This window comes from Castor canadensis, chromosome 2 (assembly GCF_047511655.1).
Source record: "Castor canadensis chromosome 2, mCasCan1.hap1v2, whole genome shotgun sequence".
Taxonomy (NCBI): Eukaryota; Metazoa; Chordata; class Mammalia; order Rodentia; family Castoridae; genus Castor; species Castor canadensis.
In genome coordinates this window covers 20,646,977-20,672,762 of record NC_133387.1, presented here as the reverse complement: position 1 = coordinate 20,672,762, position 25,786 = coordinate 20,646,977, and the positions used below count along the sequence as shown (strand labels likewise).

Below are 25,786 nucleotides of genomic sequence, written 5' to 3'. Positions count from 1 at the left end.
GTCCTTGATAAAAGAAAACAAGAAAACAGAGAAAAGATAATTCAAGTATAAGGTAAAACACTAGAATGAATAAAATAATAAATGCTTATGTCTCTTGGTGTAGAGACTGTCCTAGGAAGGAGAGCCAATGGATCAGTTTTTTTTTTAATTCATATGTGCATACAATGTTTGGGTAATTTTTCCCCCCTTCCTCCATCTCCTCAATTACCTCCCTCCCCCGCCCCTTCCCTCCCCCTCCCACTCCCTCGATACCCGGCAGAAACTATTTTGCCCTTATCTCTAATTTTGTTGTAGAGAGAGTATAAGCAATAATAGGAAGGAACAAGGGTTTTTGCTAGTTGAGATAAGGATAGCTATACAGGGAGTGGACTCACATTGATTTCCTGTGCATGTGTGTTACCTTTTAGGTTAATTCTTCTTGATCTAAACTTTTCTCTAGTTCCTGGTCCCCTTCTCCTATTGGCCTCAGTTGCTTTAAAGTATCTGCTTTAGTTTCTCTGCATTAAGGGCAACAAATGCTATCTAGCTTTTTAGGTGTCTTACCTATCCTCACCCCTCCCTTGTGTGCTCTCGCTTTTATCATGTGCTCATAGTCCAATCCCCTTGTTGTGTTTGCCCTTGATCTAATGACCGCATATGAGGGAGAACATACGATTTTTGGTCTTTTGGGCCAGGCTAACCTCACTCAGAATGATGTTCTCCAATTCCATCCATTTACCAGAGAATGATAATATTTTGTTCTTCTTCATGGCTGCATAAAATTCCATTGTGTATAAATACCACATTTTCTTGATCCATTCATCAGTAGTGAGGCATCTTGGCTGTTTCCATAACTTGGCTATTGTGAATAGTGCCGCAATAAACATGGGTGTGCAGGTGCCTCTGGAGTAACCTGGGTCACATTCTTTTGGGTATATCCCCAAGAGTGGTATTGCTGGATCAAATGGTTGATCAATGTTTAGTGTTTTAAGTAGCCTCCAAATTTTTTTCCAGAGTGGTTGTACTAGTTTACATTCCCACCAGCAGTGTAAGAGGGTTCCTTTTTCCCTGCATCCTCGCCAACACCTGTTGTTAGTGGTGTTGCTAATGATGGCTATTCTAACAGGGGTGAGGTGGAATCTTAGTGTGGTTTCATTTTGCATTTCCTACTCTGGAGTTAGTGGGTATAGGTAAGAACTTTCTCAACAGAACCCCAGCAGCACAGCAACTAAGAGATAGCATAGATAAATGGGACCTCATAAAACTAAAAAGCTTCTGTTCATCAAAAGAAATTGTCTCTAAACTGAAGAGAACACCCACAGAGTGGGAGAAAGTATTTGCCAGCTACACATCAGACAAAGGACTGATAACCAGAATATATAGGGAACTTAAAAAACTAAATTCTGCCAAAACTAATGAACCAGTTTTCCCAGCAGTTTTTGTTGAAGAGGCTGTCTTTTCTCCATCATATATTTTTAGTGCCTTTGTCAATGACAAGTTGGTTATAGTTGTGTGGCTTCATATCTGGGTCCTCTGTTCTGTTCCACTGGTCTTCATGTCTGTTTTTGTGCCAGTACCATGCTGTTTTTATTGTTATTGCTTTGTAATATAGTTTGAAGTCAGGTATTGTGATACCTCCTGCATTGTTCTTTTGACTGAGTATTGCCTTGGCTATTCGTGGCCTCTTGTGTTTCCATATAAATTTCACGGTAGATTTTTCACTCTCTAATGAATGTCATTGGAATTTTGATGGGAATTGCATTAAACATGTAGATTACTTTTGGTAGTATAGACATTTTTACTATGTTGATTCTACCAATCCATGAGCATAGGTGATCTCTCCACTTTCTATAGTCTTCCTCAATCTCTTTCTTCAGAAGTTTATAGTTTTCCTTGTAGAGGTCATTCACATCCTTTGTTAGGTTTACACCTAGGTATTTGATTTTTTTTTGAGGCTATTGTAAATGGAATTGTTTTCATATATTCTTTCTCAGTTTGTTCATTATTAGTGTATAGAAATGCTAATGAGTTTTCTATGTTGATTTTCTATCCTGCTACCTTGCTATACCTATTGATGATGTCTAGGAGCTTTTGAGTAGAGTTTTTTGAGTCTTTGAGGTATAGGATCATGTCGTCTGCAAATAGGGATATTTTGACAGTTTCTTTACCTATTTGTATTCCTTTTATTCCTTCTTCTTGCCTAATTGCTCTGGCTAGGAATTCCAGTATTATGTTGAGTAGGAGTGGAGATAGTGGGCATCCTTGTCTGGTTCCTGATTTTAGAGGGAATGGTTTTAGTTTTTCTCCATTAAGTATAATGCTGGCTGTAGGTTTGTCATATATAGCTTTTATAATGTTGAGGTACTTTGCTTCTATTCCTAGTTTTCTTAGAGCTTTTCTCATGAAATGGTGTTGGATCTTATCAAAGGCTTTTTCTGCATCTATTAAGATGATCAAGTGGTTTTTGTCTTTGCTTCTGTTAATGTGGTTTATTACATTTATTGATTTTCGTATGATGAACCACCCCTGCATTCCTGCGATGAAGCCTACTTGGTCGTGGTGAATAATCTTTTTGATGTGTTGTTGAATTCGATTTGCCATTATTTTGTTGAGGATTTTTGCATCAATGTTCATTAAGGAGATTGGCCTATAGTTCTCCTTTTTGGGGGTGTCTTTGCCTGGTTTTGGGATAAGTGTAATACTGGCTTCATAAAATGTGTTTGGCAGTTTTCCTTCCCTTTCTATTTCATGGAACAGTTTAAGGAGGGTTGGTATCAGTTCTTCTTTAAAGGTCTGATAGAATTCAGCAGAGAATCCATCAGGTCCTGGACTTTTCTTTTTGGGGAGACTCTTGATTGCTGCTTCAATTTCATTTTGTGTTATAGATCTATTCAGGTGATTAATATCCTCTTGATTCAGTTTTGGATGATCATATGTATCTAGAAATCTGTCCATTTCTTTAAGATTTTTGAATTTATTTGCATATAGGTTCTCGAAGTAGTCTCTGATGATTTCCTGGACTTCCATGGTGTTTGTTGTTATCTCCCCTTTTGCATTCCTGATTCTACTAATTTGGGTTTTTTCCCTCCTCATTTTAGTCAGGTTTGCCAGGGGTCTGTCGATCTTGTTGTTTATTTTTTCAAAGAAACAACTTTTTGTTTCATTAATTCTTTGTATGGTTTTTTTGGTTTCTATTTCATTGATTTCAGTTCTTATTTTTATTATTTCTCTCCTTCTATTTGTTTTGGGATTTGCTTGTTCTTGTTTTTCTAGGAGTTTGAGATGTATCATTAGGTCATTGATTTGGGATCTTTCAGTCTTTTTAATATAGGCACTCATGGCTATAAACTTTCCTTTCAGGACTGTCTTTGCTGTGTCCCATAGGTTCCGGTAGGTTGTGTTTTCATTTTCATTGACTTCCAGGAACTTTTTAATTTCCTCTTTTATTTCATCAATGACCCATTGTTCATTAAGTAGTGAGCTATTCAGTTTCCAGATGTTTGCATGTTTTTTGTCTTTACTTTTATTGTTGAGTTCTAGTTCTATTGCATTGTGATCAGATAGAATGCATGGTATAATTTCTATTTTCTTATATTTGCTGAGGCTTGCTTTGTGCCCTAGGATATGATCTATTTTGGAGAAGGTTCCATGGGCTGCTTAGAAGAATATATATTGTGTAGAAGTTGGATGAAATGTTCTGTAGACATCAAGCAGGTCCATTTGATCTATGGTATATTTTAGATCTAGGATTTCTTTATTGAGTTTTTGTTTGAATGACCTATCTATTGATGATAATGGAGTGTTAAAGTCTCCCACAACCACTGTGTTGTCGTTAATATATGCTTTAAGTCCTTCAGGGTATGTTTGATGAAATTGGGTGCATTGACTTTGGGTGCATGTAGGTTGATAATTGTTATTTCCTTTTTTTCTATTTCTTTTGGTCTATTAAAGAATGTCCTTCTTTATCTTGTTTGATCAATGTAGGTTTGAAGTCTACTTTGTCAGAGATAAGTATTGCTACTGCTGCCTGTTTTCGAGGGCCACTGGCTTGGTAAATCTCTTCCAGCCTTTCATCCTAAGCCTATGCTTATTTCTGTCAGTGAGATGGGTCTCCTGTAAGCAACAAATTGTTGGATCTTCCTTTTTAATCCATTTCATCAAATGGTGCCTTTTGATGGGTGAATTAAGTCCGTTAACATTAAGTGTTAGTACTGATAGGTATGTGGTGATTCCTGTCATTTAGTTGTCTTAGTTGTTTGAAGGTTTGATTGTGTGTACCTAAGTTGAGGTTACTCTCTAATTTCTTGGTTTTTCTTTTCCTGTAGTTTGGTGCTGCCTGCCCTTTCATGGTTATATTGGGTTTCACTTTCTGTGTGCAGAATTCCTTGAAGAATCTTTTGTAGTGGTGGCTTTGTGGTCACATATTGTTTTAGTTTCTGCTTATCATGGAAGACTTTTATTGCTCCATCTATTTTGAATGATAGTTTTGCTGGGTAGAGTATCCTGAGGTTGAAGTTATTTTCATTCAATGCCTGGAAGACCTAACCCCAAGCTCGTCTTGCTTTTAACGTTTCTGTTGAGAAGTCTGCTGTGATTTTGATTGTTTTACCTTTGTATGTTATTTGTTTTTTCTCTCCTACAGCCTTCAATATTCTTTCTCTAGTTTCTGTACTTGTTGTTTTAATGATGATATGACGTGGAGTACTTCTATTTTGATCTGGTCTTTTTGGTGTTCTAGAGGCCTCTTGCATCTGTATGGGAATAGATTTCTCTAGATTTGGGAAATTTTCTGTTATTGTTTTGTTGAATATATTACGCATTCCCTTTACTTGCATCTCTTCTCCTTCTTCAATGCCCATGATTCTATTTGGTCTTTTGATGGAGTCGGTGAGTTCTTGCATTTTCTTTCACAGATATTGAGTTGTTTAATTAATAGTTCTTCAGTTTTTCCTTTAATTACCATTTCATCTTCAAGTTGTGAGATTCTGTCTTCTATTTGTTCTATTCTGCTGCATTGGCCTTCCATTTTGTTTTGCAATTCTGTGTCATTTTTTTCTGAAGTTTTCCATATCCTGAGTTCATTCCTGTTTAATGTTGTCTGTTTTTGTCCTGAGTTCATTTATCTCTATATTAATTGTGTTCTTTGTTTCACTTTGGTGTTTATATAGTGCTTCTATGGTTTCTTTTATTTCTTCTTTTGCTTTTTCAAATTCTCTATTTTTGTTGTCTTGGAATTTCTTGAGTGTCTCCTGAACATTTTGGTTGACCATATCCAGTATCATCTCTATAAAATTCTCATTGAGTACCTGTAGTATTTTTTCTTTTAGATTATTCTTGTGGGCTTCATTGGGTTCTTTGGCATAGTTTATCTTCATTTTGTTGGAGTCTGGATCTGAGTATCTGTTTTCTTCATTTCCCTCTGGTTCCTGCACTAATTTTTTGCTGTGGGGAAACTGGTTTTCCTGTTTTTTATGTCTTCCCGTCATTGCCCTTGGTGTTGTTATTGTCCCTGTACTGTGTGCAATTAAGTATTTTCTAGCTTGTAATAATAAGAATGGTGATATTTAGAATGGAAGGGTGAGAGGAGATGGAAAGCAAAGAAGTTAAAGAAAAAGGGAAAAACATAAACAAGTAGAAAAAACAAAACAAACAAACAACAAAAAAAGTTTCAAAGATATAAACAGAGAGATAGTTACTAATCAACAGTAAGCTGAACAGGCATTAGAGAGACAGAGAGAGGATTGAAAATAAAAAATAAAAATAAAAATAATAAATAAATAAATAAAATAAATAAAAAATAAAAATCTTCAAGTTCAAATGCAATAAAGTTTCAGTCTTAATAATTTTGGTGTTCATCCCTCAGCCTCCAAAACTGGAGATGGTGTCTCAGAAGTAGTTCTTTCGTTGTCTCATCAAAGGGGAAAAAAATTTAAAAAAACAAAACAAAACAACACAAAACAAAAAAAAAACCCACAAAGCATCCCAAGTTCAAATGCAATACAGTTTCAGTAAGTTTTTCAGCATTTAGGTGTAGGTCGGTTGTTGTCTCACGAAAGGTAGAGAAAAAAAAAAGAGTCTGAAGACAGTTCTATAAATGGCTATCTGAGGCTGTGGCTCGCCTGCCCAGTGCTGTCAGCCTGCTGTTGGTGGCGGAGTTATTTATGCAGATCTCAGAAGTGAGCTCAACACTCACCTAGTCCCGCAGTCTTTGTTTACTCAGAGTTCTCCTGTGTGTGAGCCTCTGCTACAAGCTTCCCCCTTTCCAAGCACACTGGGGGAGGTGACACTGCACCAGCTTTCTCAGGCCTGTGTGTTTATTTACAGCTCACATGGAAAGTGGGTCTTCCCCCCTCTCCTGTGGAGTTTTCTCCCACCACCACTTTTAGAAGCTTTCCCGCCCCTGATTGCTGGGTGTGTGCCACTGCTCCTGCCTTCTCCAGCTGGCTTGTTTATTTACAGCTCACATGGGAAGTGGGTCTTCCCCCTCTCCTGTGGAGTTTTCCTCCCTCCACCACTTTTACAGGCTTTCCCGCTCCTGGTTGCTGGGCGTGTGACACCGCTCCCTCCTGCCTTCTCCGTTCAGCTTGTTTATTTACAGTTCTGTGAAGGATTCCCCTCCCCCCTCTTCAGTGCTCAGGGCACCCTGCCCTCTTTGCTATGTGTCTTTTTTGTTGTTATTGCTTATTATTCAGGGTTTTTTTTCTCTTTTTTCCCTGGTTGGGGGTTGGTCTGTCCAGGGGGCTATGCTGATCTGGCCCAGGGTTGTCTGTGGGAGTACCGCATGCCACTTAGCTCACCTTGTGGTCTGCATCTTCCCATGCTGTCTGGGCACTGGCGTCTGGCAGTGGTGTGGGAGCCCTCCTGGTTTCTCCATTTAATGTGAAGTGGAGATGCTATGTGCGGGCTGGAGGTGTGGAGGAGTCAAAGTTTTGCCTCTTCTTGGTGGTTTTTCCTGTAAGGTGTATCTCCAGTGTCTCTCCAAGATTTTACTTTAGGAGGCAAGCTTTCTGCTTCCTCCCTCTAGCTGCCATCTTGGAAGGATCCAGTGGATCAGTTTAAAAAATACACAGTTGATCCATATCCTAGAACTTACTGTGGACTTCTACACTCACTAATGGAGTGGGAACACCCCGCCTATGTTTCGACTATGGTTACCAAACTGTTCTGCTTTACTTCTAGTGAGTAATTTTTTGTTTGTTCATTTGTTTTAGCTATCTTGATGTTCTGCTGTATTGGGTCTTTCAGTTGCCATGTTGATTTCTTTGGCTTCTTCCTTCATAGACACTGACACTGTGCAGCATACTTTGTCACCCAATTTTCTTATAAATGTTTTGGTATGTTTTGGATTTTGCTATTTGGTTGCTATGTCTGTTTTTATGTGGAGACTCTGGTATATCTAAAAACTATGCTAGAGCTGGGGTATAACTCAGTATTTGCTTGCCTACAGTGCATGAAGCCCTGGATTCAATCCCCAGAACACAAAAAGAGCAAAGCAAAACAAAACAAAAAGCCAAAAAAAACTTATGCTGCTATTACCACTGTTATCTTCCCAGTTGTGATATAATTTAAATCAAACATTAATCAGGAAAAATAAGGATAGCATAAAGTGAAATCACAGTAGTAAATGTACTATTATAGAGTAATTCAGGGCAAAATAATAAAAAATTCATATTGCAGTAAATAATAACAAACACAAAAAATAACAAACATAACAAATCCTCAGCAGATTTTGTTAATATATAATTACTTTTAACAATATAAAGCTACTTAGATGCACTGATAGATTTAACATACAGTGTTTAAACAGTAAAGTTTGAATAGGGCTTCTTTCTTTCTCATCTCATTATAGCCTCTCTCAACCCCTCATCACATCTCCTCCTCTTGCTTGCATGGAACTACACAGATCATTGTCAGATGAAAGAATAAAACAGTCTTAGTAATCAGATATACATCTGGGAGTTCAATGAGTCCATGGTAACTGTCATGTGTCATGGGTTCTACAGAACAATTTTAAAAGCTTGACCTAGATGTTTTCAAGCTAGGTATAGTTGGCACAAGTTCTAGTCCGATTAAAAACAATAGAAAACATTATTCACCACATTGTATTTTAAAGATACTTATTGAGCTCCTGCTTTGTGCTAAGGCTGTGCTGAGTGCAAGGGATGTGACTTCTGGTCTCTGGAATGTGACCAGAGATGGTCAGTATGCCAATCTTGTTATCAGTAGAGAACAGAGTCACTTCTGTGGAGAAGTTTTTGTAATGCAAAAATGTTTTTAAGAGTATTATCAACTTAATTCTCAAAGTTTTGCCTTAAAAAATTTCCCCCAAAGATGTGAAAGTACTTGTAACCATGCTAGTCCCCGGGGCTAAGACAGGTGATTAGCCTGTGGTTAGGGTTGATACCATTAACTGTAGTATATATCCTTTCTTCAACATATTTGTCATTATTTCCTACACCACGTTAGTGAATGCCAAATTATAGTGGAGCCTGATAATGACATAAAACTCAAAATACCCAGACTTATTTCAGATTAAGTTACTGCAAATAAAGATCAGTGTATTTAAAATGCACTTGCTGTTTCAATAAATGTTATTATACATTGCTTCATAAATGGCAGTCTTTTATGTAAAACAAATAAGCACTTGTGAATTTATATATATATTTTTGTAAATTAAGAATTTTGTGTATTAGTTTTACTTGAAGTGAGGTGATCCAATATAGGGATAGTTGGTAAGTAGGTCACATTCCCTTTGGTGATCTGAATATAAACACTTGTTGAAATATTTTTAACATTCTATTCTAGCTTGTTTTCTTCCTCTTTTAAATCCCTTTTTGCACTAAATTATTAACCTTTTAAATGCAAAGACAGTATCTTTTATATCTCTGTATTGTCATCATATGCTTACTAAGTATATGATAATGTCATTGGTGAACTATGAAAGAAAATGTCCCAATATTTTCTAATTCAGGATTCTGCTTTACCACAGTTGAATATGTTCATTCATTCCATCACTATATATGCTAAGATGTAAAAAGTCAGTCATAATTTGTACCAGTGAGAAGCCCATAATCTCATTAGAAAGATAAAAAATGCAAACATGATATATTAGTAAAAATGGTCACATAATTATTAGGTGTCAAAACAATTTATATATTAACTTGCAGTATTTATAAAAATATTTTGGTTTTATTATAAGATTTGTTCTTGTCTTTATGCTGAACAAATGTCAATTACTTCATGCCTGTCTTTTTTTTCTTTTTCTTCCCACATATTTGGTAACATCTCTATGGAGAGAATTATTGTAGCTATTTCAATAATTTGACATATTTTAACATTAATGTAATTTTCTGATTGTATGTTTTGCCTAGGAAAGATATTCTATGCACAGACAGCATGAGACAGCCAGGCAAGCACTCATGGGAAAGATACCCCCTAATCACACACTCCTATTTCAAAGGTAATAATTTATCACATTTCTTGATACTTTGGAAATCTTAGATTGATTTTTTAGTGTCTGAATGTATCAGGTGAACCTTAAATCATCAATTTAAAAAGAGACCTCTGCACTTAAGTGGATACAGTAACTCAGTAGTAAACCCAGTTCTAGAAGTTGTATTTCCGTGTCATTTATATATTGTCTTAAAAGTCACAGTATGCTTATAGCTACAAACTGATGATTTTTTGCATACTACAAAGAATGATATTAATGGTGTTTGGATATACGTATTAGCCTTCACGAAGATCATTCATGACTGAAGGGTAGTTACATCTTTTTGAATTCCCTGTGCTTGTTGGTCATGACTCTTCAAACAATAGTAATTATTTGTGGAGTCACTTGTTTGGTACCTACTTTCCATATTATTTGTAGATTCTAGGAGTGTGAGAACCACTGTAGCTTTATTAATCCATGAATTCTTGGTATGAATTGTTTTACTTAGCAACGACCACATAGCAAGTACTTCATAGATACTAGTGGCTATAATAGTTATCGTCCTATTAATTATTACATATGAAGAGGCACATTTAGGCTTTGCATTTTGCTCAAGATGAATAATAACCAGTGTTTTGTGTGACCTTTTAGAATATTTGAATAATGAAATAATAAAATGGAGATGTCTTTGTTTTTAGGAAGTTGCTAAGAGCACTGACACTTTTTTTTTTTTTTTTTTACAGTACTGCTTAGTTTTAACTCAGGGTTTCCTGAGTGCTAGGTAGGCACTCTACTACTTGAGCCATGGCCCCAGGCCTTTTCACTTTAATTATTTTCAGATAGGGTCTCATGCTTTTTGCCTTGAACTACAATCCTCCTACCTATGCCTCCCATGTAGCTGGGATTACAGGTGTGCACCACCATGCCTGGAACACTGACAAGATCTAATTATAGCACTTAAAATACTTACTAATAAAGTTAAGGATGCAAGGACTCAAGGAAGCAGAATTTTTAAGGCCATTTAAAATAAGTTTTCAATTTCAGGCCTTCTTATTGTCTGTAATGGCTGTTAAGAATCTTTAATATAAATAAAGTTAATTTTTTATATTTGTCTGTACCATTTCAAAAAGTATGATTAATTTTCTCCATGTTGATAAGCTATTTTAGGGTGTTCTGAGCCAAAATAGTCTGTAGTGTGTATGTGCTGTTCACTAGGGGCTTGTGAAGGCAGTAGCCTGGAGATAGTGTTCCCCTGAGCAACTGAAGCTGGATGACCCTTGAGCAGCAGAATGCCATGTCAATTCAAACACCATAGACAGAGAAACCAAGCAGTTTTGAATATGAGCTCCAAATGGATTATTACAAGGGCAGATGGATGCTTTGAATTTGCATGCATTTAAATGCAATTTGGTTAAGAAAACTAGGAATAGAAGGAAAGTTCCTCAACATTATAAAAGCTATATATGACAAACCTACAGCCAGCATTATACTTAATGGAGAAAAACTGAAACCATTCCCTCTAAAATCAGGAACCAGACAAGGATGCCCACTATCTCCACTCCTATTCAACATAGTACTGGAATTCCTAGCCAGAGCAATTAGGCAAGAAGAAGGAATGAAAGGAATACAAATAGGTAAAGAAACTGTCAAAATATCCCTATTTGCGGATGACATGATCCTATACCTTAAAGACCCAAAAAACTCTACTCAGAAGCTTCTAGACATCATCAATAGCTATAGCAAGGTAGCAGGATATAAAATCAACATAGAAAAATCATTAGTATTTCTATACACTAACAATGAGCAAATGGAAAAAGAATATATGAAAACAATTCCATTTACAATAGCCTCAAAAAAAATCAAATACCTAGGTGTAAACCTAACAAAAGATGTGAAAGACCTCTACAAGGAAAACTATACACTTCTGAAGAAAGAGATTGAGGAAGACTATAGAAAGTGGAGAGATCTCCCATGCTCATGGATTGGTAGAATCAACATAGTAAAAATGTCGATACTCCCAAAAGTAATCTACATGTTTAATGCAATTCCCATCAAAATTCCAATGACATTCATTAAAGAGATTGAAAAATCTACTGTTAAATTTATATGGAAACACAAGAGGCCACGAATAGCCAAGGCAATACTCAGTCAAAAGAACTATGCAGGAGGTATCACAATACCTGACTTCAAACTATATTACAAAGCAATAACAATAAAAAAAGCATGGTACTGGCACAAAAACAGACATGAAGACCAGTGGAACAGAATAGAAGATCCAGATATGAAGCCACACAACTATAAGCAACTTATCTTTGACAAAGGAGCTAAAAATATACGATGGAGAAATAGCAGCCTCTTCAACAAAAACTGCTGGGAAAACTGGTTAGCAGTCTGCAAAAAACTGAAACTAGATCCATGTATATCACCCTATACCAAGATTAACTCAAAATGGATCAAGGATTTTAATATCAGACCCCAAACTCTTAAGTTGATACAAGAAAGAGTAGGAAATACTCTGGAGTTAGTAGGTATAGGTAAGAACTTTCTCAATGAAACCCCAGCAGCACAGCAACTAAGAGATAGCATAGATAAATGGGACCTCATAAAACTAAAAAGCTTCTGTTCATCAAAAGAAATGGTCTCTAAACTGAAGAGAACACCCACAGAGTGGGAGAAAATATTTGCCAACTATACATCAGACAAAGGACTGATAACCAGAATATATAGGGAACTTAAAAAACTAAATTCTCCCAAAACTAATGAACCAATAAAGAAATGGGCATGTGAACTAAACAGAACTTTCTCAAAAGAAGAAATTCAAATGGCCAGAAAACACATGAAAAAATGCTCACCATCTCTAGCAATAAAGGAAATGCAAATTAAAACCACGCTAAGATTCCACCTCACCCCTGTTAGAATAGCCATCATCAGCAACACCACCAACAACAGGTGTTGGCGAGGATGCGGGGAAAAAGGAACCCTCTTACACTGTTGGTGGGAATGTAGACTAGTACAACCACTCTGGAAAAAAATTTGGAGGCTACTTAAAAAGCTGGACATCAATCTACCATTTGATCCAGCAATACCACTCTTGGGGATATACCCAAAAGACTGTTACTCCAGAGGCACCTGCACATCCATGTTTATTGCGGCACTATTCACAATAGCCAAGTTATGGAAACAGCCAAGATGCCCCAGCACTGACGAGTGGATTAAGAAAATGTGGTATTTATACACAATGGAATTTTATGCAGCCATGAAGAAGAACGAAATGTTATCATTCGCTGGTAAATGGATGGAATTGGAGAACATCATTCTGAGTGAGGTTAGCCTGGCTCAAAAAACCAAAAATCGTATGTTCTCCCTCATATGTGGACATTAGATCAAGGGCAAACACAACAAGGGGATTGAACTATGAGCACATGATAAAAGCGAGAGCACACAAGGGAGGGGTGAGGATAGGTAAGACACCTAAAAAACTAGCTAGCATTTGTTGCCCTTAACGCAGAGAAACTAAAGCAGATACCTTAAAGCAACTGAGGCCAATAGGAAAAGGGGAACAGGTACTAGAGAAAAGGTTAGATCAAAAAGAATTAACCTAGAAGGTAACACCCACGCACAGGAAATCAATGTGAGTCAATGCCCTGTGTAGCTATCCTTATCTCAACCAGGAAAAACTCTTGTTCCTTCCTATTATTGCTTATACTCTCTCTACAACAAAATTAGAAATAAGGGCAAAATAGTTTCTGCTGCGTATTGGGGGGGGAGAGGGAGAGGGCGGAGTGGGTGGTAAGGGAGGGGGTGGGGGTAGTGGGGAGAAATGAACCAATCCTTGTATGCACATATGAATAATAAAAGAAAAATGAAAAAAAAATAAATGCAATTTGGTTGCTTTGCACATAGCATCTCTAGCAGGACTGAGGTGAATTGCAGCAGCGTTTATTCACTGCAAATGTTTAATGATTCTTTATCTTTCAAATCATTCTGAGGAAATAGGTATATATATACATATATGTATATATTCTACATATGTGACTAGATAAAAATAATATTTTACACTAGAGTTTAGTTCACAGTGTAATCGAATTTTTAGAAATACTTCACTTGGGTACCATTTCGAAGCATTAGATTAGAAACAAAATTGGAAAATATCTATTTCAATTTTTTTAGCAGTTGGTACATTGCTAGACCTTCCATAACAAGTGGACTTTGGGTTACAATAGAATACATGTAAATCACAAAGAAGATAATTTGCCTTTTTTAATGGCTTAATGGATGAGGACGATTCACTATGATACAAATGTGCTTAATCTTCAAATTAGGATGTAGTGGTACTAGTATCTAAGAAAAGTTCTGAAGTGAAATGTTTCTGAATTGGGCACCTTACATTATTTCATAAATTCATTTGCATTTAGGTATTGGTATTTAGGTTTTGCATGTGTATATGCTTGATATCATTATAAATGGATTTCCAAAAAATTTCCAATATCAGGGGTCCAGTACCAGCACCTAAGATCAGTGGTCTACAATACTTTACAACTGCAGAAGAACCACAGAAAAGTTCTGAGCTTTGTGAGGGTCATTTTAAACCTCCCTTTGGACTATATCCTGAAATGAGGTGAGTTGAATTTTGTTGTATCTAATTGGTTATTTTCTGATGGCTAGTTAAAATCATGGTACTCATCTCTAGGCTTCACAAAAAAATCCTCAAAATGGGAAGCTGGGCTCCACCTCCCACCTTCTACAGAGCATATAGGCAGATAATCTAGGTTCACACGATTAGAAATTTCTATGCGGACTTTGAATCTTGAGGGAGAGACGCAAAGGAGCAGGACCAGTTGGAGATTTTCAAGTCACCAGTGGCAGGAGAAATAAGAAACCATTCAGTGGTCTACTTATCCACTATGGTAGTGCAATGATATTCTACTAATCTCTTCCTGTATTGCACGATTCAGCTGTTTTCTTAACTCCTAATTTACCTTGGTTCTTGCCCAGTTTGTGAGCCTATTAGTTTCCATTAATTCTATAAATTGTCCCATAGTCTTTCAATAACCCCCTCTGTAATATGCAAATTGTTGTGAGAGTTGATGTCTGTACTTTGCTACCATCATCTCTAACTAGTACAATGAGATATTACCAACATATAAAAGGCTATTTCTTGGTCCTAATGTATTAGCATGTCAAAATGTAGTTCAAAAGCTGTATATACTAAGTTCATTAAAATGTTAAAAGCTTTTAGAGGTATGAGAAAAATTACAGAAGAAAAGGTGAATATAGTTTGATTATATATAAGCATTTTATGTTTCTCTAGGCTCAAAACAAATTTTAAAGGAAAACAGTAAGGTCTGTAAAGGTTAGCATTCAGTGTATAAAGAGTTCACATAAATCGATTAGAAAAATGCTAAAGTTCTCAACAGATGAAGGAGCAAAGATAAATAGTTCACAAAGAATAAGGATGGAGGAGCTAATTAATACATATCAGAAACAATGTTTAATCTTGATTTTAATTCGAAAGCAATTTCAAATAATATACCACTTTTTGCTTGGTGAATGAGCAAAATTTTTATTAATTTTCTTAAAAATGAGGCAAAGAGAAAAACACTGCTAGAGGACCCAGATTTTGTTGGGTGAATAAAATTTCATAATGTTTTGGAAATTTATGTCAAAATCCTAAAAAGTATATTTACTATTGACCCAGTTATCTTACTTCTGGGACATGATATTGTCATTCCATTCAAACTACTATAAACAAAATACCATAGACCACATGGCTCATTAAAAAAAAAAAGAAAACAAGCCCACAAATGTATTTTTCTAGAGGCTGGAAGTTTAAAAATCAAGGGGCCAGCAGATTTTAGGTCCACTTGGAGCCTGCTTGTTGAGGCACAGATGGTATCTTCTTGCTGTGTCCTTACGCGGAAGGGATGAGGAAGCTCTTTAGGGTATTTTATAAGGGCACTAATCCCATTCATGAGGGTACCATCCTGATTACCTAAGCACCTTCCTAACACCCGCCTCACCTCCTACTACCATCTTCTTGGGGGTTAGCATTTTAGCATATGAATTGGGGGGAGCAACATGAACATTCAAAACACAGCAGATAGTAATAAAATAACTCAAATTGTGGGAAATCATTATATGCAAAGATATCAATGATAGCAGAAAAACTTGGAAAGGACATGAATATCCAAAAGTAAAGGAATGGCCACCAATATTTTGTTTTCTCTGAACTTAAAAGAGCAGGAACTGCCATATATAAGTTACACTTTGTTCTAAAGTTCTAGAGATTGGGATTTTGCCTGATTCATCTTGTCTTATATTCTAGCACATATTGCAATGCCTTACTCTTTGTAGACATTACCTATGTTTTATATATTGGATGAGGAATTTATGCTAGTGTGTACAGTATTTGATATACTTTAGATATTACCTGTATAGGTACCACTTAAAACTAGCCAACAGGGACACATTTATAAACCAATGACCTGACATGATAAAGGTAACCCATGGGCATAGACTGTATATCTATGTTAATAATTTTATATCTTAAAAGATGTTTCATTTTTCATTTTTTCAGTGACAAGGCTTCCTTTGTTTCCATGAAATTTTCTGCATTATTACACTCTTGTCCATGGTCTTTTCCACTTTCAGAGTGCAGTATTTCTTCATGGACAGAATCAGGAATAAGTGTTAGTGAGGTGGATCAGGCCATAAAAGGTATGCATTGTTCTGCATGTGGTTCCATAAATATATACTTTTATAATACTGCTCTTGGGCGTCTACCCAAAGGAATGTAAGTCAGGATTCAGTAGAGATACCTATATACTGATGTTCATCGCAGCAGTATTCACAACAGCTGCACTTTGGAAACAACCCAGGTGCCCTACAACTGATGACTGGATCAAGAAAATGTGGTATATACACATAATGGAGTTTTCCTCAGCAATAAGAAATAATGATGTGGTTTGAAGGTAAATGGATGCAATTGGAGGACATCATGTTAAGTGAAGTAAACCAGGCTCAGAAAGATAAAGGACACATGTTTTCTCTCGTACATGGAAGACAGATCCAAAAGATAAACATATACACAAAAACTAGCATGACCATATATAGAACATGTTTGTAATAGTGAAACTACTCTATGGAACTTGGGATAATATGGAAAGGAAAAGAGAATGAAAGAGCATCAGTAATATCATAAAACATAAGATCTGTGAAAGTGGAGGATATAAGGATATGTATTGAAAGCTGTTGAAAAATGGTGGGCAGGAGGTAAAAGGGTAAGGGAGAGTAATGGAAGGGGTTGAATGGACCAAAGTAAAGTACACCCACAGTGGGCATACGTTGAGAAAGACCTTTGACCATCAACTTAAAATACTGATAACAAAAGACAGGACTGTAAAATAGGTACAGTGTGTATGTGTGTGTGTGTGGGGGGTACTAAGGTGAGGGTATATGGTTGATAGATTTCATATACTTACATGAAATAGAGTGGAGAAACCTCTTGCAATTGCTTTAAGTAGGGTGAGAATGGGTTGAGGGGGAGAGATGATGGAGGCGACGTAACTAAAGTACAATCAATATAAGCCTAATCGGAAATGTCACTATGAATCACCCCCTATATAACGAATATATCCTAATAAAATAAATGAATAATATATGTATATATACATAGTTGTATGTTTCCCACTGTATTTTCTAACTGTTGTGATTATTTTTAACTAAATGAATGTTTTAAGTAAAATTCTCTCTGAGGTAGCATGCATAATTTGCCCCCCTGCATTGTTATAGTTGAGAAAGTTTAGATAGAAAGGTGGCAATACGCCCACAGTCACTTAGCAAGTTAGAGTCACTGCTCTGTTCATTAGGAGTCTGGCTGAGAGGCACATGCTCTCTGGAATCAATCTGTGGTGACTCAGGCTCCATTCAGGGAAGGCAAAGAGAAGCATAGAGGACTTCAAAATGCTGTCCAGCCTCCTGTGGGAGTTTGGCAATATTCTGGTTGTTTGGAGATGAAAAGATCTGGCCCAGGACCTCCCCTTAACTCTCTTTTTTTTGCCCCTTGTTTCCCAGCACACATGTGAATACTCATGTCCAAGCAGGGACTGAATGGCCATGGCAGTTTTGTCTTTGGGTTGAGTGGCAATGTTCATAAATAATAATGTGTAACAACTCAAACAGTGTCAGGAAACTGAATGATTACAGATAAAAATGGGAAAAGCCAGTGTTAAGATGGTAGGTGGCACTCTGAGTAACTGATAGAAGAATGAATACGTTGGGAGAATTCTGTAGCACTTAGAGGTTAGGAGAGAATAACCATTTGTGGCTTGTGTGAGGCGTATTCTGCCTGAGTCAAGAAGATGATGTTCTGCTTGATCCCCTGCTTCCTCAGGTGATCAGAGGAGCTAGGAAGGAAGACAGACTTCTTGGTTGCCAGGGACAAGAGGACACATTGGATGATGGCATTACTAAAAGGAAGGCATTACTAAAACAGCATCCACTAACCAATTCAAAAGTAGATGCTTCTTCAACTGGAAGTGTATTCAGGATAGCTGAGTAAAATAAGATATTTTCAAAAATTTTACTCACGGAGGACATGCAATAAGGGTTAGAATTCCAAGACCAAAGTTCCAAGAAATAATCCCAAATTATGGAGTAAACCTTTGTATTTTTTAAGAAGTGAGACATGTTCTAGGAATCCCTTAAAAGCTGTGACCTACTACTGTAGGTCTGAAGGGACCCAGGACCCCTAGATCAAACATGCCACCAAGACTTGTTATCATTCTGGCTTTCCATAAGACAAGTTTCCAGACCTTACCTATCTCATTTTCTCTCATTTTTCATTAAATATGATACTTAGAGTTAAAAACTGCTTCTAAACAGAATCTGGCCATAACAAAATGGGGCTGTTATCTGTGGCACAGTGTAATAAGAGGAGCATTAGATTCAGAATCAGAAGACCTGGGCTTGAGTTCCATTTCTACATGTCTGGCTATTGAATGTTGGGCCAGTCAGTTAACACTTGAGCCTTGGAAATTATAATCTCTACCCTATGATACTGTATTATCATATATTACCATATATGTATATTATAATGCAATGTATCATATAGGGCCAGATAAGATGAAGTATGGTGCAAACAAGATATAAATACTAGATTTGTGCTAGGTATTGTGATTGTAAATTTTTATACATGTAGCAGAAGATGTACTAGTGTTCTTCAGAGATGGTCTTTGTAGATTTATTTTCTTTCTTTGAATGGACAACGCTTTCCTGTTTCTTTGTATGCCTTGTATCTGTCTTAGTTACTTTTTCATCACTATGAAAACATACTTGACACAAAAAACTTAAAGAGGAAAGATTTACTTTGGCACATAGTTTCAGTTCATAGTCACTTGGCTCTGTTGCTTTTGAGTCTGTGGTAAGAATGAAGTGCACGGCAGGAGCAAAGTAGTTCCCTCAGAAAGCAGAGAAAGGGAACAGAAAGGGGCCAAGACATACCCTTCAAAAGCACACCCCTAGTGACCCACTTCATCCAACAAGGCCCCACATTCCATGGTTCCACCACCTCCCAATAGTCTATTCAAATTTTGAATTCCATGAATTTATTAAAATACTGATTAGATCAGAGCCCACATGATTCAACTCTAGAAATGCCCTCTCAGATACACCAAGAGGTGTGCTTTACTAATCTCCTAGGCAATTCTTAATCCAACCAAGTTGACAATCAAGATTAATCATCACAATCCTTTTGTTGAAAATTGAGCCTTTGAAAAACCAAAGCTGCAGACTGGCTCTGTGCAGATAAGACCTTCACTAATTAGTGGGGCATGTTCTTCATCCACATGTGAAGGTTTAACACTTTTTTCAGGCCTTTCTGGGTATGCATTTTCCCTTAGTCTGTGTATTTGCTTTTTCCAATTTTTCCTGCAGCTGCTTTTAAATGTCTTATTTTTTCTAAGGGTCTCACCCTTGCTTCTTAAGGACTTAGCTGTTTCTTCTATTCCTCAGTTAGTTTTACTCAATTACAGTTTTCATGAGTTCTTCCTACTATGTCCTGTGGCTTCCCCTAGTTTGACATTTCCTTGTGTCCTGTGGTCATATGAATTCTGTTATAGGTGACCTAGAAACTAAGGAGGCAACCGTCAAACAGGTTAGGACATTGTGAGATATGTTTACTCTGCTCTCTCTGGTTCACAAAGGGAACTGGTAATCTGGCTGCACTTCCTCCCAACCATAGTGTGGTATGCAAAACAACATAAAATTTTCTTCCATTTTGAATACACCTTTGTTGTGACTGAGCATTCACTTGGTTGCATGTATATGATGATGAAAGAATGTTTGTGGGACGGGGCATTGTCCCAGAGGGTGTGAGCTGTGTGGGTGAGCATAATAGAAATTACTTACTGTAAAAACCTTCTGGTCATTGGGCAACCTAACGCTTGTCCAACTATGCATGTGATAAATTTGACTTCTTTCCTTGTTTTTCTTGTTTGGATGTCATTTATCCCTTATAATTTGACATGAATGCATACCAAAACTTATTCTGATATGTATATCATCTAGTGCTTACATTCTTTGTGTATTGTACCAAGGGATTAACTATATGTACTGTATCTTCTTTTTCTTAATGGTTTACAGCACTCCATATACCATCACCTTCACGTGAAAAAATGGCTGTTTCACAAAGAAGACATTCAGTTCCAGTTGCAAGTCTGCCAGGTTCTAACACCAAACCCATGCTCCCTCCAATCCCCCAGGGCCACAAATAGACCAGCCTTTGACATCTGATCTTAAACATGGAAACTCGCTCTGATAATCTCCAATCCCTTTGTCTTAGCGGGCCATGGATCTCAGTGGTTTCTCACTCAACCAAGTAGCTGCAAAAGAATGTTACACTTGCCTTAATTCTCTCAATCACTTTCCATTATGATTCTCTGTATAGTGTCTTTTATCTGTTTTTTCTTTCATTTTTAAATGTGAGTTATTCTTAGCATTTAAAAAAAATGTCATTTCAGTTTTCCTTGCACCTACAAATGACTTTTCCAGCTGTTTCCTTCTCTGAAATATCAGATGGCAAATCTCTCAATATCTCTGCATCGCTATGTGCATAGTGATTTTTGGACACATCCAACAGAGATTGTACACTTAAAATTTCAATGTGTCCATTTATAATATTAGTGTGTACTCTTATTTTGTTCTATTTATGAAAGGATTGTAGAGTTCTATTTAATTTGTGACCAAGATCAGACTGACTACATCTCTCAAATGGAATTAATTAATATAATTTTGGGGAGTTTTGACTTGCTTTAATAATACGAAGGAATAAAAAGTATCAGATAGTTCTCTTAATTCACCCTTTCCAGACTCTAATTATGTATTTCCTGTCTTTAGACATGTTTTAAAACAACTTTCATCATCTTTGTGAGTTCACTCCCTGCCTTTTGCAGAAAAAACACATTTAATATTTATAGACAAAGCTGATATTCAGCTAATGTATTCTGGTTGCTAAAACATTGAAACACATCTCTGTGGGCTGGAAAGTGGTCTCTTCTCCATGCACAATGACTAGTGGGAACAAGAGCCTCCACATAGTGCTGTACTAGTTGTTAAATATTTTAATCATTGGAATCCTCTAATGACTTCCCCTTTTAAAATATTACCCTCCTCCATTTAATAACCTTCACAATAACTCAAACTGGATGTAAAAAAATTTGCTCTTGGCTCCTTTCTTCCACCTGACCTTGTTCTCAAGCAGGAGTTGGTTAAGGTTTGTGTTAGTCAGCTTTCTGTTGCTGTGATAGATTAAAAAACCCTGTGATAACCAACTTAAAGTAGTAAGGATTTATTTTAGCTCATAGTTTAAATGATTTTAGTCCACGGTCAGCTTGCTCCACTGCTTTGCTCTGAAGAAAAGTAAAATATCATGGTGGCAAGAGTGTGTGGTAGAGAAGGGTACTTACCTCATGGTGGCCAGCAAGTAAAAAGAAAGGAAAGAACTAAGGACAAGATATAGTCCCCAAGGGCACTCCCCTAAGAACCCACTCCATTCTAGTAGGTCCCACTGCCTAAGTTTCTATCACCTCCCAATAGCCTATCAAATTATGAACCCATCAGTTGATGAGGACAGAGTTCTCAGAATTCAGTCACTTCCCAAAGCCCATCACTTGGTAACCAAGCCTTTAGCACATAGCCTTTGGGGGACATTTTAAATCCGACTGGTACAAAGTTCTTTCCTTGGGGTTGGTGGGAAGAGAGCAGGGAGGGTATGTGGAAAAGAAGAGAAGGCTGAGTAGAGAAGACAGAGGTAAAGTTCTCTATAAAAGTGGGAAGACAGAAGGGAGAATCTTCAAAACAGTTCTCCACCAGCACCACCTAATTTTTTCAAAATTATTATGAAATATTTTAGGCAAACTTGAAGATATAAAAATAATAGTTCTGATTTCAGACAACATGGAGTAGATTTACTTTTTTCTATTTCTCCCACTAAATATAGATGAAACCTTCAACATTTTATATAAAATAAACATAAGTAGTCTATGAGAAGTAGAAAAAAGGAAGAAAATAGGGCTGGGACCACAAAACCTGAGTAACAAAATTGTGGTGACCTCTCTGGGTTTCTTTCTTGCCTCATATATCCTGACCTGGGTGCTAAAGAAACTGCAATCGCAAAACACTAATGGGTATATCAACAAACTTCTGAGCACTAAAGACAATGATTTTCAATCAATAAGAGAAAGATCTTAAAGGAGTAAGAGAAAAGTGATACTTTATAGGAAGAAAGCAAATCAAATGATGGTGAGTTTCTCATCAGAGACCATGGTACTGTAAGAGGTGCTTAAACTGCTGTTTTTGAAAAGCGTTGACTCCTTACTTGGGCCCACAAATTAACTAAAAACAGAAGCTGGACATCTTGGTCTCCATTTTTACCTGTTTTCATTTGCTCTGAGGCATTCTCTCTTGCAGCCACTTTGGAAGCCAGGATGGACAGGAATGATCTTTATGACAAGGGACTCCAGCTACACCTAAGGAACAGCAGAGCCTTTCAGAAGAGACCACTCCTCCAAATGAGGATAATTACCTATAATGATGAGGCTGCACCCTAGAGGAGTAATCATGTCCTGGGAATCAGATTGCTCCTCTCAAGTGATGATAGCAATAATAATTTCAAGGAAGAAAGACAAATGACTGGAGTAAGCACAAGGAGTTTTATAAATTATGATGGCTCTTTGATGACTAATCAAAAATTATATGATTTGACTATGTATGTAGAAGGTATTTGTACATTAAGGTAATGATACTATGTAGTGTTAGGTGCAGTTAGACAGGGAAATTATATTATTTTAATAAATATTAAAAGGGCTAGATTCAAACATTGGAATAAGGAAGCAAAAATTAAACAGCCAGAGCAGTTAGCCCCTTCCCACCTACTTTTAGATGTTAAGTTACAAGAATAGGGAAATATAAAGGGGCTATCTACATTTGCCTTCCTCTTTGAGATGTTAGCAAGCTGCAAGGCCCCTTGGATGGGTAGAGGGACACAAAGAACTAAAGGCATGTCTGGCAAAGGGAAGTCATAAAACTCACCTATTGTTCCTGAATTTTGAGTGGGCCTAGATCACATCTTCATGTTTTAGCACCCATTTAGCCACCCAGATCCATTATTTAGTTAATCATTAAGGTTGCTAAACCACATGTATTCCCTCAGTTTCCTCAGTTCAGAGGGTAAAAGTCTAGAGATATAAGGACCAGCATTTTGAGTCCTTACTCCCATTTCCTGCCTCCTTTCTTCTCCCCTCCCATTTCTCCCCACTTTTATCCTATTACAATAAATTTCTTTCCTAATAAACATTGCTGTCATTTTTACTACATTTTTTGTCTTGCCTGAATTCTTATCTCACTGGAACTGAGGTAGACTTTCCGGTAACAACAGGAGTTCAAGGGAATTAACATAAGGCTACTATATTTCACTTGAACTGGTAAAACAACACCAACAGAGTTCAATAAGTTATTTACATAAATAACATAATACCTAGAACTACCACTGGAAAAGCAGTATACCTTCTTCTCAATTGTGCAGTAAACTTAAAGGTGCTCTAAAAATAATATTTTAAAAAATACCCATCAGGGATGGTGGCATATGTAATCCCAGCATTGGGTTGATTGGAGGCAGGAGGCTTGCAAGTTCAAGGCCACCTGGGTTAAATAACAAGACTGACTCAAAAAGCAAACAAACAACAAAAACCTAATTATAGACTGTCTACAAGAAACTCATTTGAGATATAACAATGCAGGCAAGTTGAAAGTAAAAAGGTAAGAAAACATTTGTATACATTGACTTAATAGCAGAAAGCAGTCAAAAGAGTGCAAGAGCAAGAAGGTAAGAGAAGGCTGAACTCTTGTAACCAACCTGTTCCCTAGAGCTGGTTCACTCCATTACAGCATTAATTGGTTCATGAGGTCAGAACCTTCATGACCTCATCACCTTGGATTAGACCCCACCTCCCAACACTGTTGCCTTGTGAATTAAGTCTAAAACACATGGACTCAGGGGTGCATCCAAACCATAGCATGTGGTTAGTATGGACACCTCAGCTCAAACCACAAGCTCAAACCTAAAGTGAAAGAAACTTATCAGGCCCAGTCAATTCAGCACATTCTCACAGCACATTTCTTGCATGCTTTTGACCTTAGTGTGAATTTAGAAGTCACAAAGTTTCAAGGTACCAAGGGGGAGACATCTGGCTCCTGCATTAATGAGAACTCCATCTTGTGGGTATTGCCTTTTACCAGAGCTCATGCCTGAAGCATTGGCTGTACCCTGTCATTCTGACCATTCCAGGTATGTCAAGCCTCCTTTTAGTAACTTTGGTTCACGTCATGAAATCACATAATAAATCAACTTCTCCCTGTGCTGGAGTCAGACTCAGCTATTCTCTGCCTTGATAATCATATAGTCACATTTCTTTAACTGGTCCCTCCACATGAATGTATTGGGAACTCCATGACCCTGCTGCCTGATGGAGCTCCAGATGGAAGGCTAGGCAGTGGCTCGGAATGTCCCTGATATGCAGGTGACACACAGAAATTTTCGGGTGTTGGAGTTCTTGGTCCACTCTGAGATTGAAAGCAGAGGCGGACTCAAACAGCAGAGGTCAGAAAGATTTTATTTGTAGAGAAGATAAGAGAAAGGCTGCATGGTGACATGCAGCAGGACCCGGAAACTGGTGGTCCTGTGGGTCAGGTTGAAAATTGGGTTTTATAGCCTTTTTTTGTTTTATTGCCTGAGGGCAGAGATGTCTCTTTGGTGCAAACAGACATTTCCTGGAAAGAAGTGTTTCCCTGGCTAAATATGACTTTTGGGGACCTACTTCAGTCTGTCCTTCAAGTCCCCCCTTGCAATGATCACTCTAACTGCTGTTAGGAATAGGGATGATAAAGTCTATTCAGTGACTGCTTCTGCTGACAGGGGGTGATGAAGGGGCCTGCAGCCTCATGGCTGACCATGAGAGGGGTTATCGTGGGGACTGCGATAGTAGGTCATTTTCATCTCCATCAGGGGCATCTGTAGTTTGATGGATTCTAGGTGAGAGGAAACAAACTTGACAAGTAAGTTTAAAATGCTAGGCCCAAGTAACAGAATAATGGCAACTATAGACCTCAGAAAGGGTAGGAACCATGTCCTGGAGAGGAGCCAGGATTTTATTTGGTCCCATACCTGTGTGGATATCTGAGTTTTGAGGGACTGTTCTTGGAGCCACTTAGCCTGTTGGAGAATATAGTCTGTATATTCCTTTACAATGCCTGAAATGTTTATATATGTGCAACAGGAAGTATTGGTGATGGCACATACCCCTCATTTGGCCAAAAGAAAATCTAGAGCCAAGTGGTGGTCCATGACATGACCATACAGGTAAGGGACAACAAAGACCTTTGCATGTCCTTAATGGCAAGACCTACCTGGTCTGAGGTGCTGTCTACTACTTTGGTTAGATTTTTTTGTAGTTACATGATTGGCAGTCACCACATAGCTTATTTTAGCTACAGCTGTAATCAATGCTGTTAGCTCTTAACTATTAGAGTAACCTCCCTTTTAAGTTTACATGTGGGGTGTAAGCTGTCAGGGGCCAATTTAGGATAAGTTTTTGTGCTTCAGGCACTAGAAGGCTAACTGCAGCAACTGCTTGAAGATGTCCTAGCCATCCCTTCACTACCTGATCTAATTCTTTACTAAGTAGCCACTAGCTAGGGAGTGATGCCCTGGATCTGAGTGACCACTTCCAGGACAAATCCTCCCTTTTCATAGACATATCATTGAAACTTGTCCTGTACCGGGAGACCTGGGGTACCTGTCATAAGGGCCTCTTTTAACTG

The 25,786-nt window shown here is 37.4% G+C and overlaps 1 protein-coding gene across 1 annotated transcript; it reads left to right on the top strand.

The window, feature by feature from the left end:
• Positions 1–25,480, top strand: LOC141419639 (leucine-rich repeat and guanylate kinase domain-containing protein-like). The gene is made up of 5 exons (XM_074062785.1): positions 1–52; positions 9,351–9,439; positions 13,905–14,030; positions 15,990–16,129; positions 22,379–25,480. Exons 2-5 carry the CDS (start codon positions 9,363–9,365, stop codon positions 22,516–22,518), a joined length of 483 nt encoding a protein of 160 aa, XP_073918886.1. The 5' UTR covers positions 1–52; positions 9,351–9,362; the 3' UTR covers positions 22,519–25,480.
• The last annotated feature ends 306 nt before the right edge of the window (positions 25,481–25,786 follow it).

Coding starts and splice junctions, on each gene's coding strand:
- LOC141419639 (XM_074062785.1), top strand. CDS start 9,363: ATGCACAGACAGCATGAGACAGCCAGGCAAGCACTCATGGGAAAGATA. Junction 14,031..15,989: donor GGACTATATCCTGAAATGAG/GTGAGTTGAATT, acceptor TCATTTTTTCAG/TGACAAGGCTTCCTTTGTTT. Junction 16,130..22,378: donor GGTGGATCAGGCCATAAAAG/GTATGCATTGTT, acceptor TCTCTCTTGCAG/CCACTTTGGAAGCCAGGATG.